At 42.0% G+C, this 21,171-nt stretch overlaps 2 protein-coding genes across 3 annotated transcripts in view; one reads left to right on the top strand and one right to left on the bottom strand.

Annotated features, from left to right (window-relative positions):
- Positions 1-13,451, top strand: part of LOC138966471 (atrial natriuretic peptide receptor 1-like) — a 46,324-nt gene extending 32,873 nt beyond the window's left edge. The window contains exons 16-20 of one of the 2 annotated variants that reach the window (XM_070338726.1): positions 3,773-4,000; positions 5,349-5,498; positions 5,822-5,920; positions 9,744-9,835; positions 13,179-13,451. In XM_070338726.1, the coding sequence (XP_070194827.1) occupies positions 3,773-4,000; positions 5,349-5,498; positions 5,822-5,920; positions 9,744-9,835; positions 13,179-13,268 (659 nt within the window). In that variant the 3' untranslated portion in view covers positions 13,269-13,451. The remainder of the gene's footprint in view (positions 1-3,772; positions 4,001-5,348; positions 5,499-5,821; positions 5,921-9,743; positions 9,836-13,178) is intronic. The other variant, XM_070338727.1, reaches the window with a different exon arrangement.
- Positions 13,452-16,510: 3,059 nt separating this feature from the next.
- The window catches only part of LOC138966433 (neutral amino acid transporter 9-like), a 7,657-nt gene continuing 2,996 nt past the window's right edge, over positions 16,511-21,171 (bottom strand). Inside the window, exons 5-8 of the mRNA XM_070338672.1 lie at positions 21,124-21,171; positions 20,082-20,186; positions 18,919-19,067; positions 16,511-16,688 (exon numbers count right to left, since the gene is read on the bottom strand). The exon at positions 21,124-21,171 is cut by the window's right edge and continues 68 nt beyond it. Of these exons, the coding sequence (XP_070194773.1) occupies positions 16,511-16,688; positions 18,919-19,067; positions 20,082-20,186; positions 21,124-21,171 (480 nt within the window). The remainder of the gene's footprint in view (positions 16,689-18,918; positions 19,068-20,081; positions 20,187-21,123) is intronic.

The raw sequence follows: 21,171 nt of genomic DNA, 5'->3' as shown, positions 1-21,171 counted from the left end.
CTGCAGTACTGAGGCCGAGTTTCAAGCTTCTAGGACCTTGCAGACAGCGAAAAGCATTCGGAGAATGAGAATTATTCTACAACTTCTGTGTTTGCCCCCCGAAGCTGCCGTGTTTCGCCCCCGCAGCTGCCGTGTTTGCCCACCGTTTGTGTTTGACCACCGACCCTGCACACTCATGTTTATGTCCTCTAATTGGCTTGGAGCTATTTTGCAGGAACCATGGAAACAGTACTTGCAGGCAACGCCATGGCAGGCAAAGCCTTTCCCACATTTTTTACAAGTGTGGTGTTTTTGCACTAAGTGGATTTTGTTGTTGTGGGCATTCAGATCAACTTCTCTGGAGTACCTTTTCGTGCACTGACTGCAAGCAAACTTCTTTCCATCCCCTTATTCGATGTGCTTGGTTTTGATGTGGTGTGTCAGCGTCCTCTGGTGTTTGTAAGTGCTACCACAATGTTCGCACATGTGATTTGTCGAATCAGCACCTATGAACGGTAAAGACAAAGGAAAAGATTAAACAAATTTAAAAGTACACGTTTGTGTGTGTGTGTGTGTGTGTGTGTGTGTGTGTGTGTGTGTGTGTGTGTGTGCTGCGACACTGAAACGGTACTTTAAAATCAAAGGGAGTATAATGTTGCATGTAACATGAAACAGACCTTTCCATCAATATTTGCCTCATCAGTGTAATGTATTTATGGTTATAAATAGAAAATTAACAGGATCTGACAGTCTTTCTCATTCAAATTTTGTTTTAAATAGTAAATTAATTAATTAATTACAAGATAATAACATACACGTCTATATTAACATTAAACTTATAATACGTACTCTTTTTTGGGGGCGTCGACATACTTTTTGGTGGGGTTGTCTATGCTTGGCGCTGGTGGACAATATTCACTTTTTTGGCCCACACATAAAATAGATTTGGCTATAACTTTTTGGGGGGCAAAACTTTCTATGTAAAAGTTTTGGCCAAAACTGTTTTTGTTAGCTAAAACGAGAGATTTGGTCAAACTTCTGCCATAAAAAGATTTGGCCCAAAAAAGATTTGGCTAAACAAAAAAGATTCGGCCAAATCTTCACTTTTTTGGCCAAATCTTTTTTGTTTGGCCAAATCTTTTTTTGGCCAAATCTTTTGTATTTGCTGGCGCTGGTGGACAATATTTACTTTTTTGGCCAAATCTTTTTTTGGCCCAAACTGGCGTTTTTGGCCCAAACTATACTTTTTGGGCCAAAACGTTGCTTTTTTGGCCAAAACTGGCGTTTTTGTCCAAAACTGGCGTTTTTGGCCAAAACTATACTTTTTTGGCCAAAACTTTGCTTTTTTGGCCAAAAGTGGCGTTTTTAGCCAAAACTACACTTTTTTTGCCAAAACTTTGCTTTTTGGGCCAAAACTTTGCTTTTTGGGCCAAAACTGGCCTATCTGGCCAAAACTGGCGTTTTTGACCAAAACTATACTTTTTTGGCCAAAAAGTGAAGATTTGGCAAAATCTTTTTTGTTTGGCCAAATCTTTTTTTGGCCAAATCTTTTTTTGGCCAAATCTTTTTATGGCAGAAGTTTGACCAAATCTCCCGTTTTAGCTAATGTGTGAGTTTTTTGGCCAAATCTTTGTCGTTTTTGGCCAAAAAAGTGATTATTGTCCACCAGCGCCAAGCATAGACAACCCCACCAAAAAGTATGTCGACGCCCCCCCAAAAAAAGTACGTATTATAAGTTTCATGTTAATATAGACGTGTATGTTATTATCTTGTAAATAATTAATTAATTTACTATTTAAAACAAAATTTGAATGAGAAAGACTGTCAGATCCTGTTAATTTTCTATTTATAACCATAAATACATTACACTGATGAGGCAAATATTGATGGAAATGTCTGTTTCATGTTACATGCCACATTATACTCCCTTTGATTTTAAAGTACCGTTTCAGTGTCGCAGCGCACACACACACACACACACACACACACACACACACACACACACACACACACACACACACACACACACACACACACACACACACACAAACGTGTACTTTTAAATTTGTTTAATCTTTTCCTTTGTCTTTACCGTTCACCAGAGGACGCTGACACACCACATCAAAACCAAGCACATCGAATAAGGGGATGGAAAGAAGTTTGCTTGCAGTCAGTGCACGAAAAGGTACTCCAGAGAAGTTGATCTGAATGCTCACAACAACAAAATCCACTTAGGGCAAAAAACCCACACTTGTAAAAAATGTGGGAAAGGCTTTGCCTGCCATGGCGCTGCCTGCAAGTACTGTTTCCATGGTTCCTGCAAAATAGCTCCAAGCCAATTAGAGGACATAAACATGAGTGTGCAGGGTCGGTGGTAAAACACAAACGGTGGGCAAACACGGCAGCTGCGGGGGCGAAACACGGCAGCTGCGGGGGGCAAACACAGAAGTTGTAGGATAATTCTCATTCTCCGAATGCTTTTCGCTGTCTGCAAGGTCCTAGAAGCTTGAAACTCGGCCTCAGTACTGCAGAAAGGTTCAGGTTTTTGTGGAACTGATGGCAGTTCTTCACATTAAAGTTTACACCAGTAATTTGTTGCGAATGCTACGAAATTTGCTTCTGTGCAGTTACAGGCGTGATATTTTACAGAATCACGGCTATAATATACAAAATATGCACCCAAAAAGTACATCGGCGTGTAGAAGAAACACTAACAGATCTAACAAGACATATCTTAATGTGCAAAGTTACGAAATGTTTATAGAAGAAGCTGTTTTATCGAGACACAAACCCCACTCAACTTACCGCTCCAGCGTGCGGGGTGCAAACACCCGTGCGGCACGCAACACACCGCTGCGAAGGAGTCTACGGAGTGTTACAGGTCTGTTATTTTTGCAAGACACGATCCTCCTCGTTCTTTCAGTTTCCTGTCGTTCCGTTTCTTTTACCCCCTCTTTCGCTTAACTTATTACGTCACAACAATGCCGTGGCAGCTATTTTTCCCATTGGGTGTCAGAAACAGCATAAGTCTTAATTTCTGCCTCTCTTTCTTCTTCTTTTTCATAATTTCGTATCTTGTTATCATTTTTTTTATCTCCCCCCCCCTCTCACACACACTCACCCACCCACCATCCCCTCTGTCCCTTTCCTACGTCACAACAATGCCGTCTGTCCCATTGGGTGTCAGAAACAGCATTAGTCTTATTTTCCGCCTATTTTTCTTCATCTTTTTCATAATTTCATATCTTGTTATTATTTTCTCCCCCAACCCTCCCCCCGATCCACTGCGTCACAACTGTAAACCTTGCCAATACTACAAGTAGTCGTATTGCCAATTTTATTTAAACCTTGTCACTTCGCCGGAATGTATTAAGTGGACATAAGGTCGGAAAAAAGAGAAACCCCACTTCCAGACATGGGAACTCAAAAAGTTGGAAGGTGGTTTCATCATAAGTAATATATCTTCATAGTTAAAAATATAATTTCAACATCTAAATATTCCTTAAATGTAACCAATGACTTTCAGATACTTCTGATAATTTTCTCATCACTACTTCTATTTTATAACTTGATAATTGCAATTACCAGAACATGACAACAAGTAGTTAATTTAAGTCAAGGGAAGTAACCCACTGAAATGCATGTCAAAATAATAAGTGCAATTGTGTCCCTTTTACTTTAGTCACCTCTTGAATGATAAGCTAAATGCCACAGCAGACAGTCTGTGTAAAATAAGAAATAATCCTTGTTAGGAATTATTTCACATGTTTACACAACAATGACGTCACGGCAGGCATCTTGCCCCGGCGGGTGGCTGAGGACCTGAAGAACGGGAAGGTGGTTGTTGCGGAGTGGTTCGAGGACGCCACTGTGTTCTTCAGCGACATCGTTTCCTTCACCAGTATGTCCGCGCGCAGCTCGCCCTTGCAGATCGTGCAGCTTCTCAATCAACTCTACACCATGTTCGACTCTATCCTAGAAAGGCACAACGTCTACAAAGTGGAGACCATCGGAGACGCTTGTAAGTTTGGAATTGTGATTGGAGGAAAGGGTATGTTTATGTGTGTGTGTGTGTGTGTGTGTGTGTGTGTGTGTGTGTGTGTGTGTGTGTGTGTGTGTGTGTTTGTTTGTGCTTGTGTGTGTTCGTGGTTCGTGTGTGTGTGTTTGTGTGTGTGTGTGTGTGTGTGTGTGTGTGTGTGAGTGTGTGTGTGTGTGTGTACGGTGAGGGAGAGAAACAGATTTAAAATACCTGTGGTCCGTACACCATGTTAAACCAAGGGAACAACGTCTACAAGGGGGGTGGGGGGTGGGGGTGGGGGTCAATTGACGAAGCTTGTAAACCTAAAAATGTCGTTGGGGATTGGAGCAGGAGAGGGGGGCATGGGGGTAGGAGGTGAATGTGTGTGTGTCAGAGAGAGAGAGAGTATGTGTGTGTATGTGTGTGTGTGTGTGTGTGTGTGTGTGTGTGTGTGTGTGTGTGTGTGTACGGTGAGGGAGAGAAAAAGATTTAAAATACCTGTGGTCCGTACACCATGATAAACCAAGGGCACAAAGTCTACAAGGGGGGTGGGGGGGGGGGGGGGTCAATTGACGAAGCTTGTAAACCTTAAAATGTCGTTGGGGATTGGAGCAGGAGAGGGGGGCATGGGGGCAGGAGGTGGGGGTGAAAAAGAACGGAGGCCCAAGCAAGAGGAGTTGATGGGCAATAGAAGGCAATGGGAAACGTTCCAGAACACTTTTGTAAGTCCGAACCTGACGACGGCGCTTTGAAGGGGAGGAGAGATGAAATATAATAACAACAAATTTACTTTCTCATATATATGATCTATACCATGTTGCACTCCATCATAGTTTAGATATGGCGTACTCTGAAATGACAGCCAGACCTCAATGAGCGCTTCTGATAACGCGAGACAACTCCTGTGGTCTTGCCGCGAGGTGGCGCCAGTTACCAGCCGAAAGAAAGAAGGGGCATAACCTCACCAGAACCGACCATTGTCTGTTTACCGTATAAAATGCACGTCTTACACACGAACTGTTACCAAACCGATATGCTATTTGGGACCAATGCAAGTTTTTTTCCTTTCTCGTGTGATCTTGCCGCGAGGTGGCACCAGTAACCAGCCGAAAGAAAGAGGGGGCATAACCTCACCAGAACCGCCCATTGGCCTCCCCTACCCCCCTCTCTCTCTCTCTCTTGCTCCATTTGCACCACCCCGTTTCTCACAGACATGGTGGTGTCGGGAGTGCCGGATCTCTCTCTCTCTCTTGCTCCATTTGCACCACCCCGTTTCGCACAGACATGGTGGTGTCGGGAGTGCCGGATCTCTCTCTCGCTTGCTCCATTTGCACCACCCCGTTTCTTACAGACATGGTGGTGTCGGGAGTGCCGGACTGGACGGCGCACCACGCCTACCACGTGGCCATGATGTCACTGGAGATCATGTCCGCCAGCAAGGATTTCTCCATCCCTCACCTGCCCTACGAGTGCCTCCGCATCAGGATAGGCTTCGTCTCAGGTGAGAAATCATCGCTTTCGTCATCGTCGTGCATCATCATCATCATCAGCAGCAGCAGCAGCATCGTCAGTCGTCGTCGACAGTATCATCGTCGTCTTCTTCGTCGTCATCATCATCATCATCATCATCATCATCATCATCATCATCATCATCATCATCATCATCATCATCATCATCATCCTAAAAACATGACTCACAAAGATCTGATATAGCCATGATGACGACGACAATTACAACGACAATGACAGTGATACAAACAACAGGTATTAAGATGATGAAGATTTTGCCGACAAGCAAATGAAAAGACGTTGATTGTGGTGAAGGTCCGGTGTGCGCGGGAGTGGTGGGGATCAAGATGCCTCGCTACTGTCTGTTCGGAGACACGGTCAACACTGCTTCACGAATGGAGTCCAACTCCAAAGGTTGGCTTACGGAATTTTTTAAACGGAATTGTTGTTGTTGTTGTTCTTCTTGTTTTGTGACGTGAAGTAAAACATGATGGAATCCAACTCCAAAGGTTGGTTTACAGAATTGTTGTCGTTGTTATTCTTGCTTTGTGACGTGAAATAAAACATGATGGAATCCAACTCCAAAGGTTGGCTTACAGAATTGTTGTTGTTCTTCTTCTTGCTTTGTGACGTGAAGTAAAACATGATGGAATCCAACTCCAAAGGTTGTCTTACAGAATTGTTGTTGTTGTTATTCTTCTTGCTCTGTGACGTGAAGTAAAACATGATGGAATCCAACTCCAAAGGTTGGCTTACAGAATTGTTGTTGTTATTCTTCTTGCTTTGTGACGTAAAGTAAAACATGATGGAATCCAACTCCAAAGGTTGGAGAAATTGTTTTTATTTTTTTATTTTTATTTTTTATTTTTTTTAACATTTGCCAAGCACATCATCGTGGGGCTTTTAATAAAAAAATTCAACGTGGGGGCGAAACAACGTGGGGGCGAGTTTGCAAATGTACTGATGCAAAGAATTGTTAATCCTTTTTGGGTTGATGTTTTTAAACATTATAAAAAAGTGTGTAACAAATGTATTCCATCTTCTTTTCATGACTTTGTATCTGAATGTCTTTTTTATAATACCAATATATGCAGAGACAAGAAGGTGTTGTTTCTTAGAAGCTGGGCACATTGTGGTATTGTTTCTGTTGGTCACTTGCTGAAGGAAGATGGATTTTTGACCTATGATGAATTTACCAGAAAATACCCAAATGTGACTGTTAATTTTTTGTTATATCAAGGAATAGTACGGGCTGTTAAGAAGTATCAATGTAAGCTAGAAATGGACTTTTGTGATAACTTTGTGGTAAGTGACCCATGTGTCTGGCAGTGCTTGGCCAGTGGTGGTTCTAAACATGTCTATGGATATTTGATTAAGAATACTGATCCTCTGAAATGTATTGAAAAGTGGACAGCTGCACTGAACTGTAATGTAGATGTCAATAAGGTTTTTCTAAAAATTAAAAGAACAACTGAGGACGTACGTCTCAGATGGTTTCAGTATAGACTGATATATAGAATTATACCCACCCAGCGTTTTTTGCATCTGAGAAAAATTGTTGAATCTCCTATTTGTACTTTCTGCGGACAGCAGGAGGAAACGCTAGAACATCTTTTTTGGGACTGTATAAAAACACAGGCCTTTTGGAATGATTTCCTTCAGTGGATGCGAGACAATTTTGTACATTGTACTAATGTTAGACTGTATAAGCAACTTATTATCTGTGGCTACCAAACAAACTGTGTGACGGACAAAACCTTTGATTTGTTCCTTCTAATCGCAAAATACCACATTTATACATCTAAAATACGTACGACCGGCCCCCATTTTCAGGTTCTTGTTTTAACTCTAAAACAAAGATTTTTGGCAGAGAAGCACAATGCATTGGTTAACAATGAGTTAACTTCTTTCAACAGAAACTGGAGTCTGTACAGGCATGCGATGGAATGATTTTATGTTTTTTAATTTTTTTTTAATTTTTTTATTTTTTTTTAATTTATTTTTTTTTAGCCTGGTCACCGCTCGCTATCCTCTTCCTCTTCTTTCCCTGATCCTTATTCTCTTCTGTCACTCTTCTTTCTTCCTCTCTCTTTTCCCTCTATCCTTTTTGTACTGTCTGTTTATATGTGTGTGTGTAAGTGATATGGTTGAGATGGCCTCAACTGGATATTTGCTATTTTCGTTACCCTATGTAGACTGTTTTTGATCTGTCTTATGTTATATTGTCTGGAAAAGAAAAAAGAATAATAAAAATTTTAAAAAAAAAAAAAATAAAAAAAATTCAAGCATTCGTCTACAACGTATCATCATTCATCCTTCAACATTTACACAATACTGAAATATCTCAAGGCTAATTCATATCCTAACATCACATTTATATCAATAGGCCTACCATATCTATACTTACTGATACACATTTTTGAAATGAGCAAAATATGATTAATAATTTTGTTTATGGGGGTTTGCATTTCTGGAGAATGACCAAACAATACATCTTTTTCTGTTAATATAATATTTTCTCCCGTATTAACAAAAATACATCTTCTAACATTTTTCCATTGAAACAATTTCATTTTGCAACATTTCCAAAAGAAGTGTTCAATATAATCCATTTCATTACAAAGACTACATAAACTATTTTCTTTTAACTTCATTTTATGCAATAAAATATTTGTGGGATAAATATTATGTAAAATTTTCCATTGGAGTAACTTTAATCTTTCTTCGCTTGTACATGCACTTGCCAGGACCCAATACTTTTCGTCAATGCAAATGTTATATTTGTGGGACCAAAATTTTACAGAGCAGGGTTCACTGGCTTTGGATTGCGTTAATATCGCACGAAATTTCTTCGGGGAAGGGTTATTTAGCATGCCCTGAAAACAGGTCGCAGGAGGCTCGTCACCCGCGTCTTCTTTTACTGTGTTGTCTCGCAGTGCTAGCGCGCAGAGGGCCGTGTGCAAAGCGTTGTACTCAAACAGCCTTGTGGCGCTATATCCGACAATGGCACAAATATGTTCAAATGACACAATATTTTCGTCTATCCATACATCACGTACACAATTCACACCGGCTTCAATCCATTTATCAAAACACAACACATTCTTTCTAAAAATAATATCTGCATTATTCCACAAACATTGATCAAAAATACTTTATTTTTGAACAGGAAATAAATGTCTGTTCTCAATCCATACTTTTAAAACTTGTTGCCAAAATTTTGATTTAACTCTGGTCAGACCAATAAACTGTTTCGGTTTGGCAGTTGATTTAAAGCAACACAGCTGGCTTCCAAGAACCTCATAATAATGTCTTGGAATCAATTGCCAATTTGCAAAATCTGTTTGTTGTAACCTGGCTGTCCAACATAACAAAAAGGATGTCTGCATATCATGCATATTTATCATGTTAATACCGCCTATTTCTATTTTATTACATACAACTGTTCGTTTCACCTTTTCAAAAGCTTTACTATTTGAGTACTTCCGTTTCCACAAAAAATTAATCTATCAAGCACTTTTGTCGGTGCAGATAGTGCCTGCAAAACATATACAAACTGGGATATCAAAAAAGTTTTAATTATACACAATTTACCACTAATGCTTAAATTCCGTTTTGACCACATTCCAACAATTCTTTCAATTCTATCAAACTGTACTGACCAATTCTCTTCAATGTCAGAAGCACCGATATCGTTTCTAAATATTATACCCAAAATATGGAATTATTGTTGTTCTTCTTCTTCTTGTTTTGTGACGTGAAGTACAACATGATGGAATCCAACTCCAAAGGTTGGCTTACAGAATTGTTGTTGTTGCTATTCTTCTTGCTCTGTGACGTGAAGTAAAACATGATGGAATTCAACTTCAAAGGTTGGCTAATGGAATTATTGTTGTTGTTCTTGCTTTGTGACGTGAAGTAAAACATGATGGAATTCAACTTCAAAGGTTGGCTTACGGAATTGTTGTTGTTGTTGTTGTTCTTGCTTTGTGGCGTGAAGTAAAACATGATGGAATTCAACTTCAAAGGTTGGCTTACGGAATTGTTGCTGTTGTTCTTGTTTTGTGACGTGAAGTAAAACATGATGGAATTCAACTTGAAAGGTTGACCAGTCCGTCCAAAAAACAAACAAAAAACATTCGGAAAATTTTGACATAGCTATTGGGCTAGCTTAGTTTTTTTTCCGGAATGCATTTAATTCCGATTCATCACCTGATATCTTTGGTTTTTATTTCAGCGAACAAAATTCTCATCACTGATAAAACCTACCACGGGCTCGTCAAATACAAGACATTCAAATTTGAATCTCGAGGAATCATTCAAGTCAAGGTAAGTAATGTCTCAAATTCAGACACGTGAGAAAGAGAGAGAGAGAGAGAGAGAGAGAGAGAGAGAGAGAGAGAGAGAGAGAGAGAGAGAGAGACAGAGACAGAGACAGAGACAGAGAGACAGAGAGAGTGTGTGTTAGAGAGAGTGTGTGTCAGAGAGAGAGAGAGAGAGAGAGAGAGAGAGAGACACACACACACACACACACACACACACACACACACACACACACACACACACACACACACACACACACAGACGGGGGAAAATCATGGTGTCTTTGGACATGTGTTTTCTTACGATGCTCACGTCTAAAGACAAGCCTTTTAGACCCGAAGTGTTTGCCATTGGTTTAAACTGTTTTATTCAACGTTTGTGCATTATTTACAAAAAGCGCATATTGAGTAAACAACAACAAGCATAATGCTTATGGTGGTGTTTACAGTTTTCTAGAAAATTACATATAAATGGCGGCTATTGTACAGTTTAAATGAAAAGCAAGCAAACATGAAAGGAAAATTGAATGAAAATTGTACATCAAAACAAAAATCCGTTTAAGAATACATATATAATATTTGCCATTAATCCACGCATTTCATTTAAGACCAGGTGGCCTGTCCTCACAGGCATATTTTGGTCATAGTAATAGACCAAGGGACTTCAGAAGGTGTCCTTTCATGCGAGGTGTTCACTCACCAGAGGGGCCTCACATCGTAGGTACCAGGGCTGAGGTGCACGAAGCGAAAGTGGGTTCCACCCAGTCGGGAGAGAAAAAACCGCGGGGTCTGATTCGTTGGTTTAAACACAATTTTATTCAAAATACATGACATGAAACAATTGACAAAAATGCAGCTAGGACACGAACTCAAGCAGATGCTTATTTGACGTGACCATAACAATGCGAAGTTACACAAGTTTTCATGATGGTGGACAACACAATTATTAACCAGAAGAACAAAATGTAGGAGGGGGGTATGGGGAACTTAATCAAAACAGGAGGATTTACAGAGAGAAAAAAATAAAATAAAATTAATCAAATAAAAAAATAAAAGAAAAAAAATAAAGAAAAAAATAAGGTGAGACTATGAATGAAGCGCGTGGGACGAGAACATCGATGCTGAGACATGCAATAAGTAAGTTCAGATAAATGTACATTTTCATGGAGAGGGCAGCATAGTTCGTTACGAATGTATGGAAGAAAACAACCACACACACTCACACACAAAAGAGAACAGCAAAACAAAAACAAAAACTCAATGATAATTATTACTTATGTTAAATATGTAATTGATGCAACAACACTGAGAGGCGGGTTTACGTTCTCCTGCACACAAACATACACAATACCAGTACGTGGGCTAATCCTTCAAGTTAGTCGACCAGATTCAGCAATAAAGGATTGGACCGACTCGAAAATCAATGTATTTATGCGAAATGAATGTTGCTCGCTGCCTCTTAAAAATGTTTCCACGTGTCTAAACTTGGCAGGCAGTGAGTTAATTGTGGACATACGAGCATTTTCAAACAACGTGCAGTATAACAAGTAATGTTCAGCTGTTTCGTTCCGGTTACCGCGCGCACACTGTGGGTTATCTTTTAAATGGCGTTTGCATAAATCGGAATTAAGGTTACTCATGTTTAAACGCATTCTGCTGTGTTGTATTTCTACCTGTCTTTTTCCAAAATAATAATAAACTGGCACATAATGATGAGGACTGTAAATAATGCTTAAACTCGCTAATTGAGTTTGTGGTTTTAACCACATCAGGGAGATCATTCCATAAAATTGTAGTCGAAGGAACGAAGGATGTTCGGAAGATTTCTGTCCTGTGAGCTGGTACAAATCTTTCAAGTGGTCGTCTTCTGTGATAAGGATTTAAGGATGAAACTAGTGGTGGCAAAAGGTCAACTAAATATAGGGGACATTTACCATGAACCATTTTATGATATAAAATCAGTTTATGTTGTCTGCGGCGTTCCTTTAGACTACAAAATCGGCTTTCTTTGTAAATCTTACCATGACTAGTTCTCCGCACACCGCCAATTATAATACGTAAAGCTTCAAGGTGTAGTTTTTCCAGGGTGTTCGACAGGGCTTCGGTACAATTATCCCATAATACATCAACATAGTCAACATGTGGCAAAATAAAGGATTTGTACATTATTTCCACACTTTTTCTGCATAACTTATACTTACAATGCCTTAAACAATTAATCAACAAAGTGGTCTTTTTCACAATATTTCTGATTCGTTGAAATCACAACAAATCTCAATTTCAACCAATCCAACACCGCGGCTGGCTCTTACCCGGTTGGTAACTTTCTCGTTTACCTCGGCCCGTGTACCGACTTTTCCGCCGCTGGTTCCTACCCGGTTGCTAACTTTCTCGTTTACCTCGGCCCGTGTAGGCCTACCGACTTTTCCGCGGCTGGCTCCTACCCGGTTGGTAATTTTCTCGTTTACCTCGGCCCGTGTAGGCCTACCGACTTTTCCGCGGCTGGCTCCTACCCGGTTGGTAACTTTCTCGTTTACCTCGGCCCGTGTACCCACTTTTCCGCCGCTGGCTCCTTCCTACCCGGTTGAGAACTTTCTCGTTTACCTCGGCCCGTGTACCGACTTTTCCGCCGCTGGCTCCTACCCGGTTGGTAATTTTCTCGTTTACCTCGGCCCGTGTACCGACTTTTCCGCCGCTGGCTCCTACCCGGTTGGTAATTTTCTCGTTTACCTCAGCCCGTGTACCGACTTTTCCGCGGCTGGCTCCTACCCGGTTGGTAATTTTCTCGTTTACCTCGACCCGTGTAGGCCTACCGACTTTTCCGCGGCTGGCTCCTACCCGGTTGGTAACTTTCTCGTTTACCTCGGCCCGTGTACCGACTTTTCCGCGGCTGGCTCCTACCCGGTTGGTAACTTTCTCGTTTACCTCGGCCCGTGTACCGACTTTTCCGCGGCTGGCTCCTACCCGGTTGGTAACTTTCTCGTTTACCTCGGCCCGTGTAGGCCTACCGACTTTTCCGCGGCTGGCTCCTACCCGGTTGGTAACTTTCTCGTTTACCTCGGCCCGTGTACCGACTTTTCCGCGGCTGGCTCCTACCCGGTTGGTAACTTTCTCGTTTACCTCGGCCCGTGTACCCACTTTTCCGCCGCTGGCTCCTACCCGGTTGGTAACTTTCTCGTTTACCTCGGCCCGTGTACCCACTTTTCCGCGGCTGGCTCCTACCCGGTTGGTAACTTTCTCGTTTACCTCAGCCCGTGTACCCACTTTTCCGCCGCTGGCTCCTTCCTACCCGGTTGAGAACTTTCTCGTTTACCTCGGCCCGTGTACCCACTTTTCCGCCGCTTTTTCAGGGAAAAGGGGAGATGGACACGTACTGGCTGGTGGGCCTGCAGGACACGCTCAACCCGGACACAGCTGACCAAGAGTACCTCCGAGGGTGATCTCCCTCTCGGCTTTTCCCCCTCCCACTTCTCCACCGGCCACACTGCTCTGCTCAATGGCATACACTGACACCAATTCCACGTAGCTGGCTGAAATGTCCTTTTTTTCATTTTTTTTCAGGAATTTTTTTAATTTTTGTAAACAACTATTTTTTTTAAACAATAAGATTATATAACACACTTGGTATCTGTTTGTTCGACTGTACATGAGAGTGAAACATTCACCTGTGGCACAGAAAAGTAACACTTACTGGTTGCGCGAAATCTTACATTACATAAACGGACAAGAATGAAAAATATGTGACCCTCCATGACGGTATGAGTCGCATGTCACCTTTGCACGATTTTCATATTTTTACATTTTCCTAAAGAGTTTTTTTATGCTCTATCCAGTGGTGAAAACCGTTTTAGAAAAGAGCGAAAACTGTTTGAGTTATAAGCCTGTGACTAAGGTGACCCTCACACTGTTACCAGACACTCCCCGGACTTATATTAAGCCCAGCGCAGAACCGCGCGAGATAACATGCGACTCATTTCGTGGTAGAGGGTCACATATATTAAGCAGTGCCGTTGTGTCTGCGGTGTCAACATTTGCCCATTTTCAAATGTGACAGTCCTTGACTAACCTTAAAGTCCCACTCCGCCTCGTGAAAACAGTAACTGTTCGCCTCACTGTCTCAGATCGGGACAGGCTTTTTACATGGGATAAGACCATCCCTCCAATTGGTCACATACCAAAAATGACCACCCTGACTGCTGGCTGAGGTGAGTTGAATTTTTTTAATGTCATAATTTCCGATAAAGGTACCAGTGCCTTTTAGGAAATGATTTCTTAAAACAAATATAACTGTGTACAGAGAGCACCCACGGGGTTCATTGGCTCACGAAGTGTAGCCTATGCGATCGTAACTTTGTCTGTCTGTGCGTTTGTGCGTGTGTGTGTGTGTGTGTTTGTGCGTGTGTATGTCTGTGGTAGAAACTTTAACATTTCCGAGTCTATGTGTGAGTGGTTATCCAAGACTATGGATAAAGCTCGCATAAGATTACGTCACGGTCAAAAGTGTTTGACGTCAATTAATGCATCATGACGGCATGCCTCCCTGTAGTCTTTCTCTCTCGCGTGGTGTGTGTGGTCTCGGTCATTGTTATTTTGAGCGGGCCGAGACTATTTGGCAGTCGTGTCCCTGTAAGTAGGCTACATGCAGACAGACAGATCTAGATCTAGTGTCTCTCTTTCTTGCACAGTGTCACCTAAGCTTACTGTGTGTGTGGGTGTGTATGTGTGACGGAGTGATTGAGTTTGTGTTACTGTTTGTCTATTTCTTACGTGAGCCTTGAAGGCTTCGCCTCTTGTTTTTTGTATGTGACCAAGTGGGGCGATGGTCTAATCTCATGTAAAACCTTGGCCAGATCTGAGATGGGGAGGCGAACTGTTTTCAAGAGGCGGAGTTGGCCTTTATTGCTTTGTTGATGGACAGAACTTGCAGCCATGTCGGACGAACACAGTTCCGCTTAGTGACAGTGCTTGATTGACCTTAATGCTTTGTACATAGACAGACCTTGCAGCCATGCCGGACGAACACAGTTCCGCTTAGTGACAGTGCTTGATTGACCTTAATGCTTTGTACATAGACAGACCTTGCAGCCATGCCGGACGAACACAGTTCCGCTTAGTCACAGTGCTTGATTGACCGTAATGCTTTGTACATAGACAGACCTTGCAGCAATGTCGGACGAACGCAGTTCCGCTTAGTGACAGTGCTTGATTGACCTTAATGCTTTGTACATAGACAGACCTTGCAGCCATGCCGGACGAACACAGTTCCGCTTGGTGACAGTGCTTGATTGACCTTAATGCTTTGTACATAGACAGACCTTGCAGCCATGCCGGACGAACACAGTTCCGCTTAGTGACAGTGCTTGATTGACCTTAATGCTTTGTACATAGACAGACTTTGCAGCCATGCCGGACGGACACAGTTCCGCTTAGTGACAGTGCTTGATTGACCTTAATGCTTTGTACATAGACAGACCTTGCAGCCATGCCGGACGAACACAGTTCCGCTTCGTGACAGTGCTTGATTGACCTTAATGCTTTGTACATAGACAGACCTTGCAGCAATGCCGGACGAACACAGTTACGCTTAGTAACAGTGCTTGATTGACCTTAATGCTTTGTTGATAGACAAGACCTTGCAGCAATGCCGGATGAGCACAGTTCCGCTTCGTGACAGTGCTTGATTGACCTTAATGCTTTGTAGATAGCCAAAACTTGCAGCAATGCCGGACGAACACAGTTCCGCTTTGTGACAGTTCTTGATTGACCTTAATGCTTTGTACATAGACAGACCTTGCAGCCATGTCGGACGAACACAGTTCCGCTTAGTGACAGTGCTTGATTGACCTTAATGCTTTGTACATAGACAGACCTTGCAGCCATGCCGGACGAACACAGTTCCGCTTAGTGACAGTGCTTGATTGACCTTAATGCTTTGTACATAGACAGACCTTGCAGACGGAGGGAGGGAGAGAGAGAGAGAGAGAGAGAGAGAGAGAGAGAGAGAGAGAGAGAGAGAGAGAGAGAGAGAGAGAGAGAGAGAGAGAGAGAGAGAGAGAGAGAATTGAATTGAACTTTATTATAAACAAGGATTAAGATTTAAGGCTACGCCTTTTCTTACAATCTGTCCTTGGGACGCATAGACACACAATAATATAATTAAAAAATTAAAAATCAAGTCAAAACTTGACTAAATGTTAAAACGCAAGACTTCGGCAATGTAATGTCGACCAACCATGAGATTACACGTAGTTCGCGAAAGAAGGTTGGGTATCCAACCTTTGTCAAAAGATCGTTGAGAGCAAAGCACTTACAGTACTTGTCCATTCCTTGTCTGTAGATCGTTGAGGGCAAAGCAGTGGTAGATATTGTCCTTTCCGTGTCTTTAGATCGCAGACAAAAAAGAAATGGTAGACATTGTCCATTCCTTGCCTACAGATCGTTGCCGAGGGAGAAGCAGCGGTAGGAATTGTCCATTCCTTGTCTATAGATCGTTGAGGGCGAAGCAGTGATATGAATTGTCCATTCCTTGTCTATAGATCTTTGAGGGCGGAGAGTGGTAGGAATTGTTCATCCCTTGTCAATATATCGTTGAGGGCGAAGAAGAGGTAAGAATTATTTACCCCTTGTCTATTCAGATCGTTGCTTGAGGACGAAGAATGAGCAGGAATCGTCCAGCCCTTGTCTATAGATCTTTGAGAACGAAGAACTGTGCCACAAAGTTTGCGAGGCCTATCAACACGAGCAGCCCGTGGAACACAATGTGAAAGTAGGTCAGGCGTCCCTCCTCTTTCAGCGATACACAGCGCACCAAGCATGGCAACCCGATGGCGTAGTAAAACCCACACAGGGCACCCACGAAGCTGTCAACGAGAAAGACATTATGAAGCTGATAATTGTGTAGTACGAAGTTTGTAAGCGGACGTGTTATTCCGAGGTCGTTTACAGTATATTGTAAACTTGAGTATAAGTGGAAATATAGAAAATTAAAAAAGGTTTCTCAAAAAGCAACAACTGGAAACAAGAAAACAAACAAACAAACAAACAAATAAACAAACAAACAAACAAAAACCTATAAAAGGTCTTAATGGTAAAAGGGGCAAAATAAAAAATATAGCTTTACCACAAACAAAGAACAGAAGTACCTTATGATTCTTCCGATGTGTGGTAGGAAGACCGCAAACAGCACACATATGGTCACCACTACCACGTTCAGGCCTACCACGTGGTATACACTGTTTAGTAAAAAAGAACAAGTCGCGTAAGGCGAAAATACAACATTTAGTCAAGTAGCTGTCGAACTCACAGAATGAAACTGAGCGCAATGCAACGCAGCAAGACCGTATACTCGTAGCATCGTCAGTCCACCGCGCACGGCAAAGGCAGTGAAATTGACAGGAAGAGCGGGGTAGTACTTGCGCTGAGAAGGATAGCACGCTTTTCTGTACCTCTCTTTATTTTAACTTTCTGAGCGTGTTTTTAATCCAAACATATCATATCTATATGTTTTTGGAATCAAGAACCAACAAGGAATAAGATGAAAGTGTTTTTAAATTGATTTCAAAAATTTAATTTTGATAATAAATTTTATATATTTAATTTTCAGAGCTTGTTTTTAATCCGAATATAACATATTTATATGTTTTTGGAATCAGCAAATGATGGAGAATAAGATGAACGTAAATTTGGATCGTTTTAGAAAAAAATATTTTTTTTTACAATTTTCAGATTTTTAATGACCAAAGTCATTAATTAATTTTTAAGCCACCAAGCTGAAATGCAATACCGAAGTCCGGGCTTCGTCGAAGACTACTTGATCAAAATTTCAACCAATTTGGTTGAAAAATGAGAGCGTGACAGTGCCGCCTCAACTTTCACGAAAAGCCGGATATGACGTCATCAAAGACATTTATCAAAAAAAAGAAAAAAACGTTCGGGGATATCATACCCAGGAACTCTCATGTCAAATTTCATAAAGATCGGTCCAGTAGTTTGGTCTGAATCGCTCTACACGCACGCACACACGCACGCACACACGCACACACATACACCACGACCCTCGTTTCGATTCCCCCTCGATGTTAAAACATTTAGTAAAAACTTGACTAAATGTAAAAAAAGAAAAGAACATCTTTGCAATTGACTACAACATCAAACTACTAGCTACACCTTTAGTTGCCCATCAGCTACACCTTTAGTTGCCCATCAGCTACACCTTTAGTTACCCATCAGCTACACCTTTAGTTGCCCATCAGCTACACCTTTAGTTGCCCATCAGCTACACCTTTAGTTGCCCATCAGCTACACCTTTAGTTGCCCATCAGCTACACCTTTAGTTGCCCATCAGCTACACCTTTAGTTGCCCATCAGCTACACCTTTAGTTGCCCATCAGCTACACGTCGATTTTGTTCAATGGCACGACGACAGAAACCTGCACGTTTATGTCCGTATGAAAGACAAACTCATTGAAAACATCATGTCGGAAAGACTAAGTTCCTTTATGAACTCTACTTTGCAAACGATGTGCTTAAAATCACGGAACAAGTATCCAATAGCAAAACGTTCCCTCTGCCGTCATTGTACAAAATACGGATTTTACGGATGACCAAGACTTGTAGTCATTTGGAGCTACTCATGAGACTTGCCCTGCACAACGGCTATTCTTTATGATCATTAATAATAGTAGTAGTAGTAGTGGAAGTAGTAGTAGCTGTACCAGTTAGCTTAGTAGTAGTTGTAGTAGTAGTAGTAACAGTAGTGCAATGGAACCTCTCTGTTCAGACCTTCCATTATAACACTCGCTCTACTGTACATTCTCATGTTTTGAGACGTTTTCTTTATAGGGTTACCTTCATTATAAAAAAACCCAACAACTCTCTTTTAACGCCTTTATTCTAAGGGTTTAATGAGGTCGTAAATTAGAGATAATATATCATTATCAATTAGCATCTTGTATGTGTACGCCTTGATTTCTTCAAAAGTGGAAGAACAGCTTAACACCTTCATAAAATACTGCCAGAAGTACCAATGCTCCTTCATTTCAAGATCACAATAGTTTCATAATAATATTAAGTGTTTGAACAGCAGTCTACCTTGGCCAAGGGTTTCCGTAGAGTGCGGTGTAGAGCTGTATCCTGGTGATGAAGGCTAGCTGTGGAAAGAGACAGGTCAGCTGGAAGAACAGGCCGACACGTGCTACCAGGCACAACACGTCGCTGGACGCGATGGTGTCCAGCACATTCTGAACAGATAGAGCCAGATATACTATGGGATTACATAACGGAGGAGGCAGAGATACTATGGGATTACATCCAGCACATTCTGAAAGGATAGAGCCAGAGATGCTATGGGATTACATACAGCACATTCTGAAAGGATAGAGCCAGAGATACTATGGGAGTACATACAGCACATTCTGAAAGGATAGAGCCAGAGATACTATGGGAGTACATACAGCACATTCTGAAAGGATAGACCCAGAGATACTATGGGAGTACATACAGCACATTCTGAAAGGATAGAGCCAGAGATACTATGGGATTACATACAGCACATTCTGAAAGGATAGACCCAGAGATACTATGGGAGTACATACAGCACATTCTGAAAGGATAGAGCCAGAGATACTATGGGAGTACATACAGCACATTCTGAAAGGATAGAGCCAGAGATACTATGGGATTACATACAGCACATTCTGAAAGGATAGAGACAGAGATACTATGGGAGTACATACAGCACATTCTGAAAGGATAGAGCCAGAGATACTATGGGAGTACATACAGCACATTCTGAAAGGATAGAGCCAGAGATACTATGGGAGTACATACAGCACATTTTGAAAGGATAGAGACAGAGATACTATGGGAGTACATACAGCATATTCTGAAAGGATAGAGCCAGAGATACTATGGGAGTACAATAGAACCCTTCTTTTAAGACTCCCCCCCCCCTAATGTAAGACTCCCTCCCCCTAATGTAAGACTCCCTCTCTTTTAAGACTTTGTGTTTTCAAACGTTTTGTTCATAAGCTCTGTAAAAATATCCCCCGTTTTAAGACTCCCTCCTTTTCAAGACATCCAGCACATTCTGAACGTATAGAGCCAGAGATATGCTGTGGGATTACATTCAGCACATTCTGCACGGACATAAATTCTTTCCTTGGACTGCAAAAGGGAAACACAATCTGTAACAACGACAACAACAACAACAACAACAACAACAACAACAACAAAAACGAATCATCACTACTCACATCAGTTATACAGTTTTTGTTGAGTGGGAAAGTGATGTAGAAGAGTCCCCCGAAGTACACATAGGTGACCAGCACCAGGATATAGGCAAGAATGAGGTCCCGTACCTGTGAGCAGAATCACGAGTGGCACAATGTTTAACCAGTTTGCTACTCGTCATACACAACTAGTCAAATGTGTTTAGGTGCAGATCTTTGCGATTGGGCCGTAGTGCCAGGAAGGCCAGTCATTTCGATACCGTATGCAACACACGAAAATTACAGACACAAAGAGACAAAGACAGATTCCATCACACACACACACACACACACACACACACACACACACACACACACACACACACACACACACACACACACACACTCACACTGATACACACACACACGCTCTCACACATACACAAACACACACACATACACACACACACACAAACACACACACACACACCAGGGCCGGACTACCGGGGGGGTTATGGGGGTTGCGCAACCCCCCCCCCCCCTAGCCTAAACATGTACCTTACTTATTTTTTTTATTTTTTATTATTGCTTATTTTATGCCGTTTTATGCAAGGAACGACCATTTGCCTATCTCAGAATATGACCTACCCATCAGCTTCAGGGGGCGAAGCCCCCTGACCCCCACAACGAGGGGGGGGGGGGTTCTAGGGTTTCCGGACCCCCCCCCCCCCCCAGCCAAAAATAAAAATATTGAATGAGGTATGCATTTCTTTATTTTACATTGAGTTTCAATTTTGGGGGTATTAATCAGTGACAAAATCTGCTGCCTGAAACTGGTAATGATCATCCTCAGAATGCACCAGATTGCACCATTTTGCATCCTTTTTTTCAAAATTTTCCGGGGGGGCATGCCCCCGGACCTCCCTAGCAAGCTCGGCTCGGCGCTTCGCGCCGTCGGCTCGGCGCTTCGCGCCTTCACACCCATATCTTCACAATATACTTTTGAAAAAAACCACCCATAAAATGAACTGATCCGCCCCTGCCGCCAGGGGGGACATCCCCCTAGAAAAACTCGACATTCCCGCACGCACCTTACATTGTGTTGGGGATGTTTTTGATTCCTGACAAGGGAGAG

This window comes from Littorina saxatilis, linkage group LG5 (assembly GCF_037325665.1).
Source record: "Littorina saxatilis isolate snail1 linkage group LG5, US_GU_Lsax_2.0, whole genome shotgun sequence".
In the NCBI taxonomy this organism is placed as follows: Eukaryota; Metazoa; Mollusca; class Gastropoda; order Littorinimorpha; family Littorinidae; genus Littorina; species Littorina saxatilis.
Note: the sequence above shows the minus strand (reverse complement) of the source record. Positions and strands in the feature narration are given on the sequence as shown.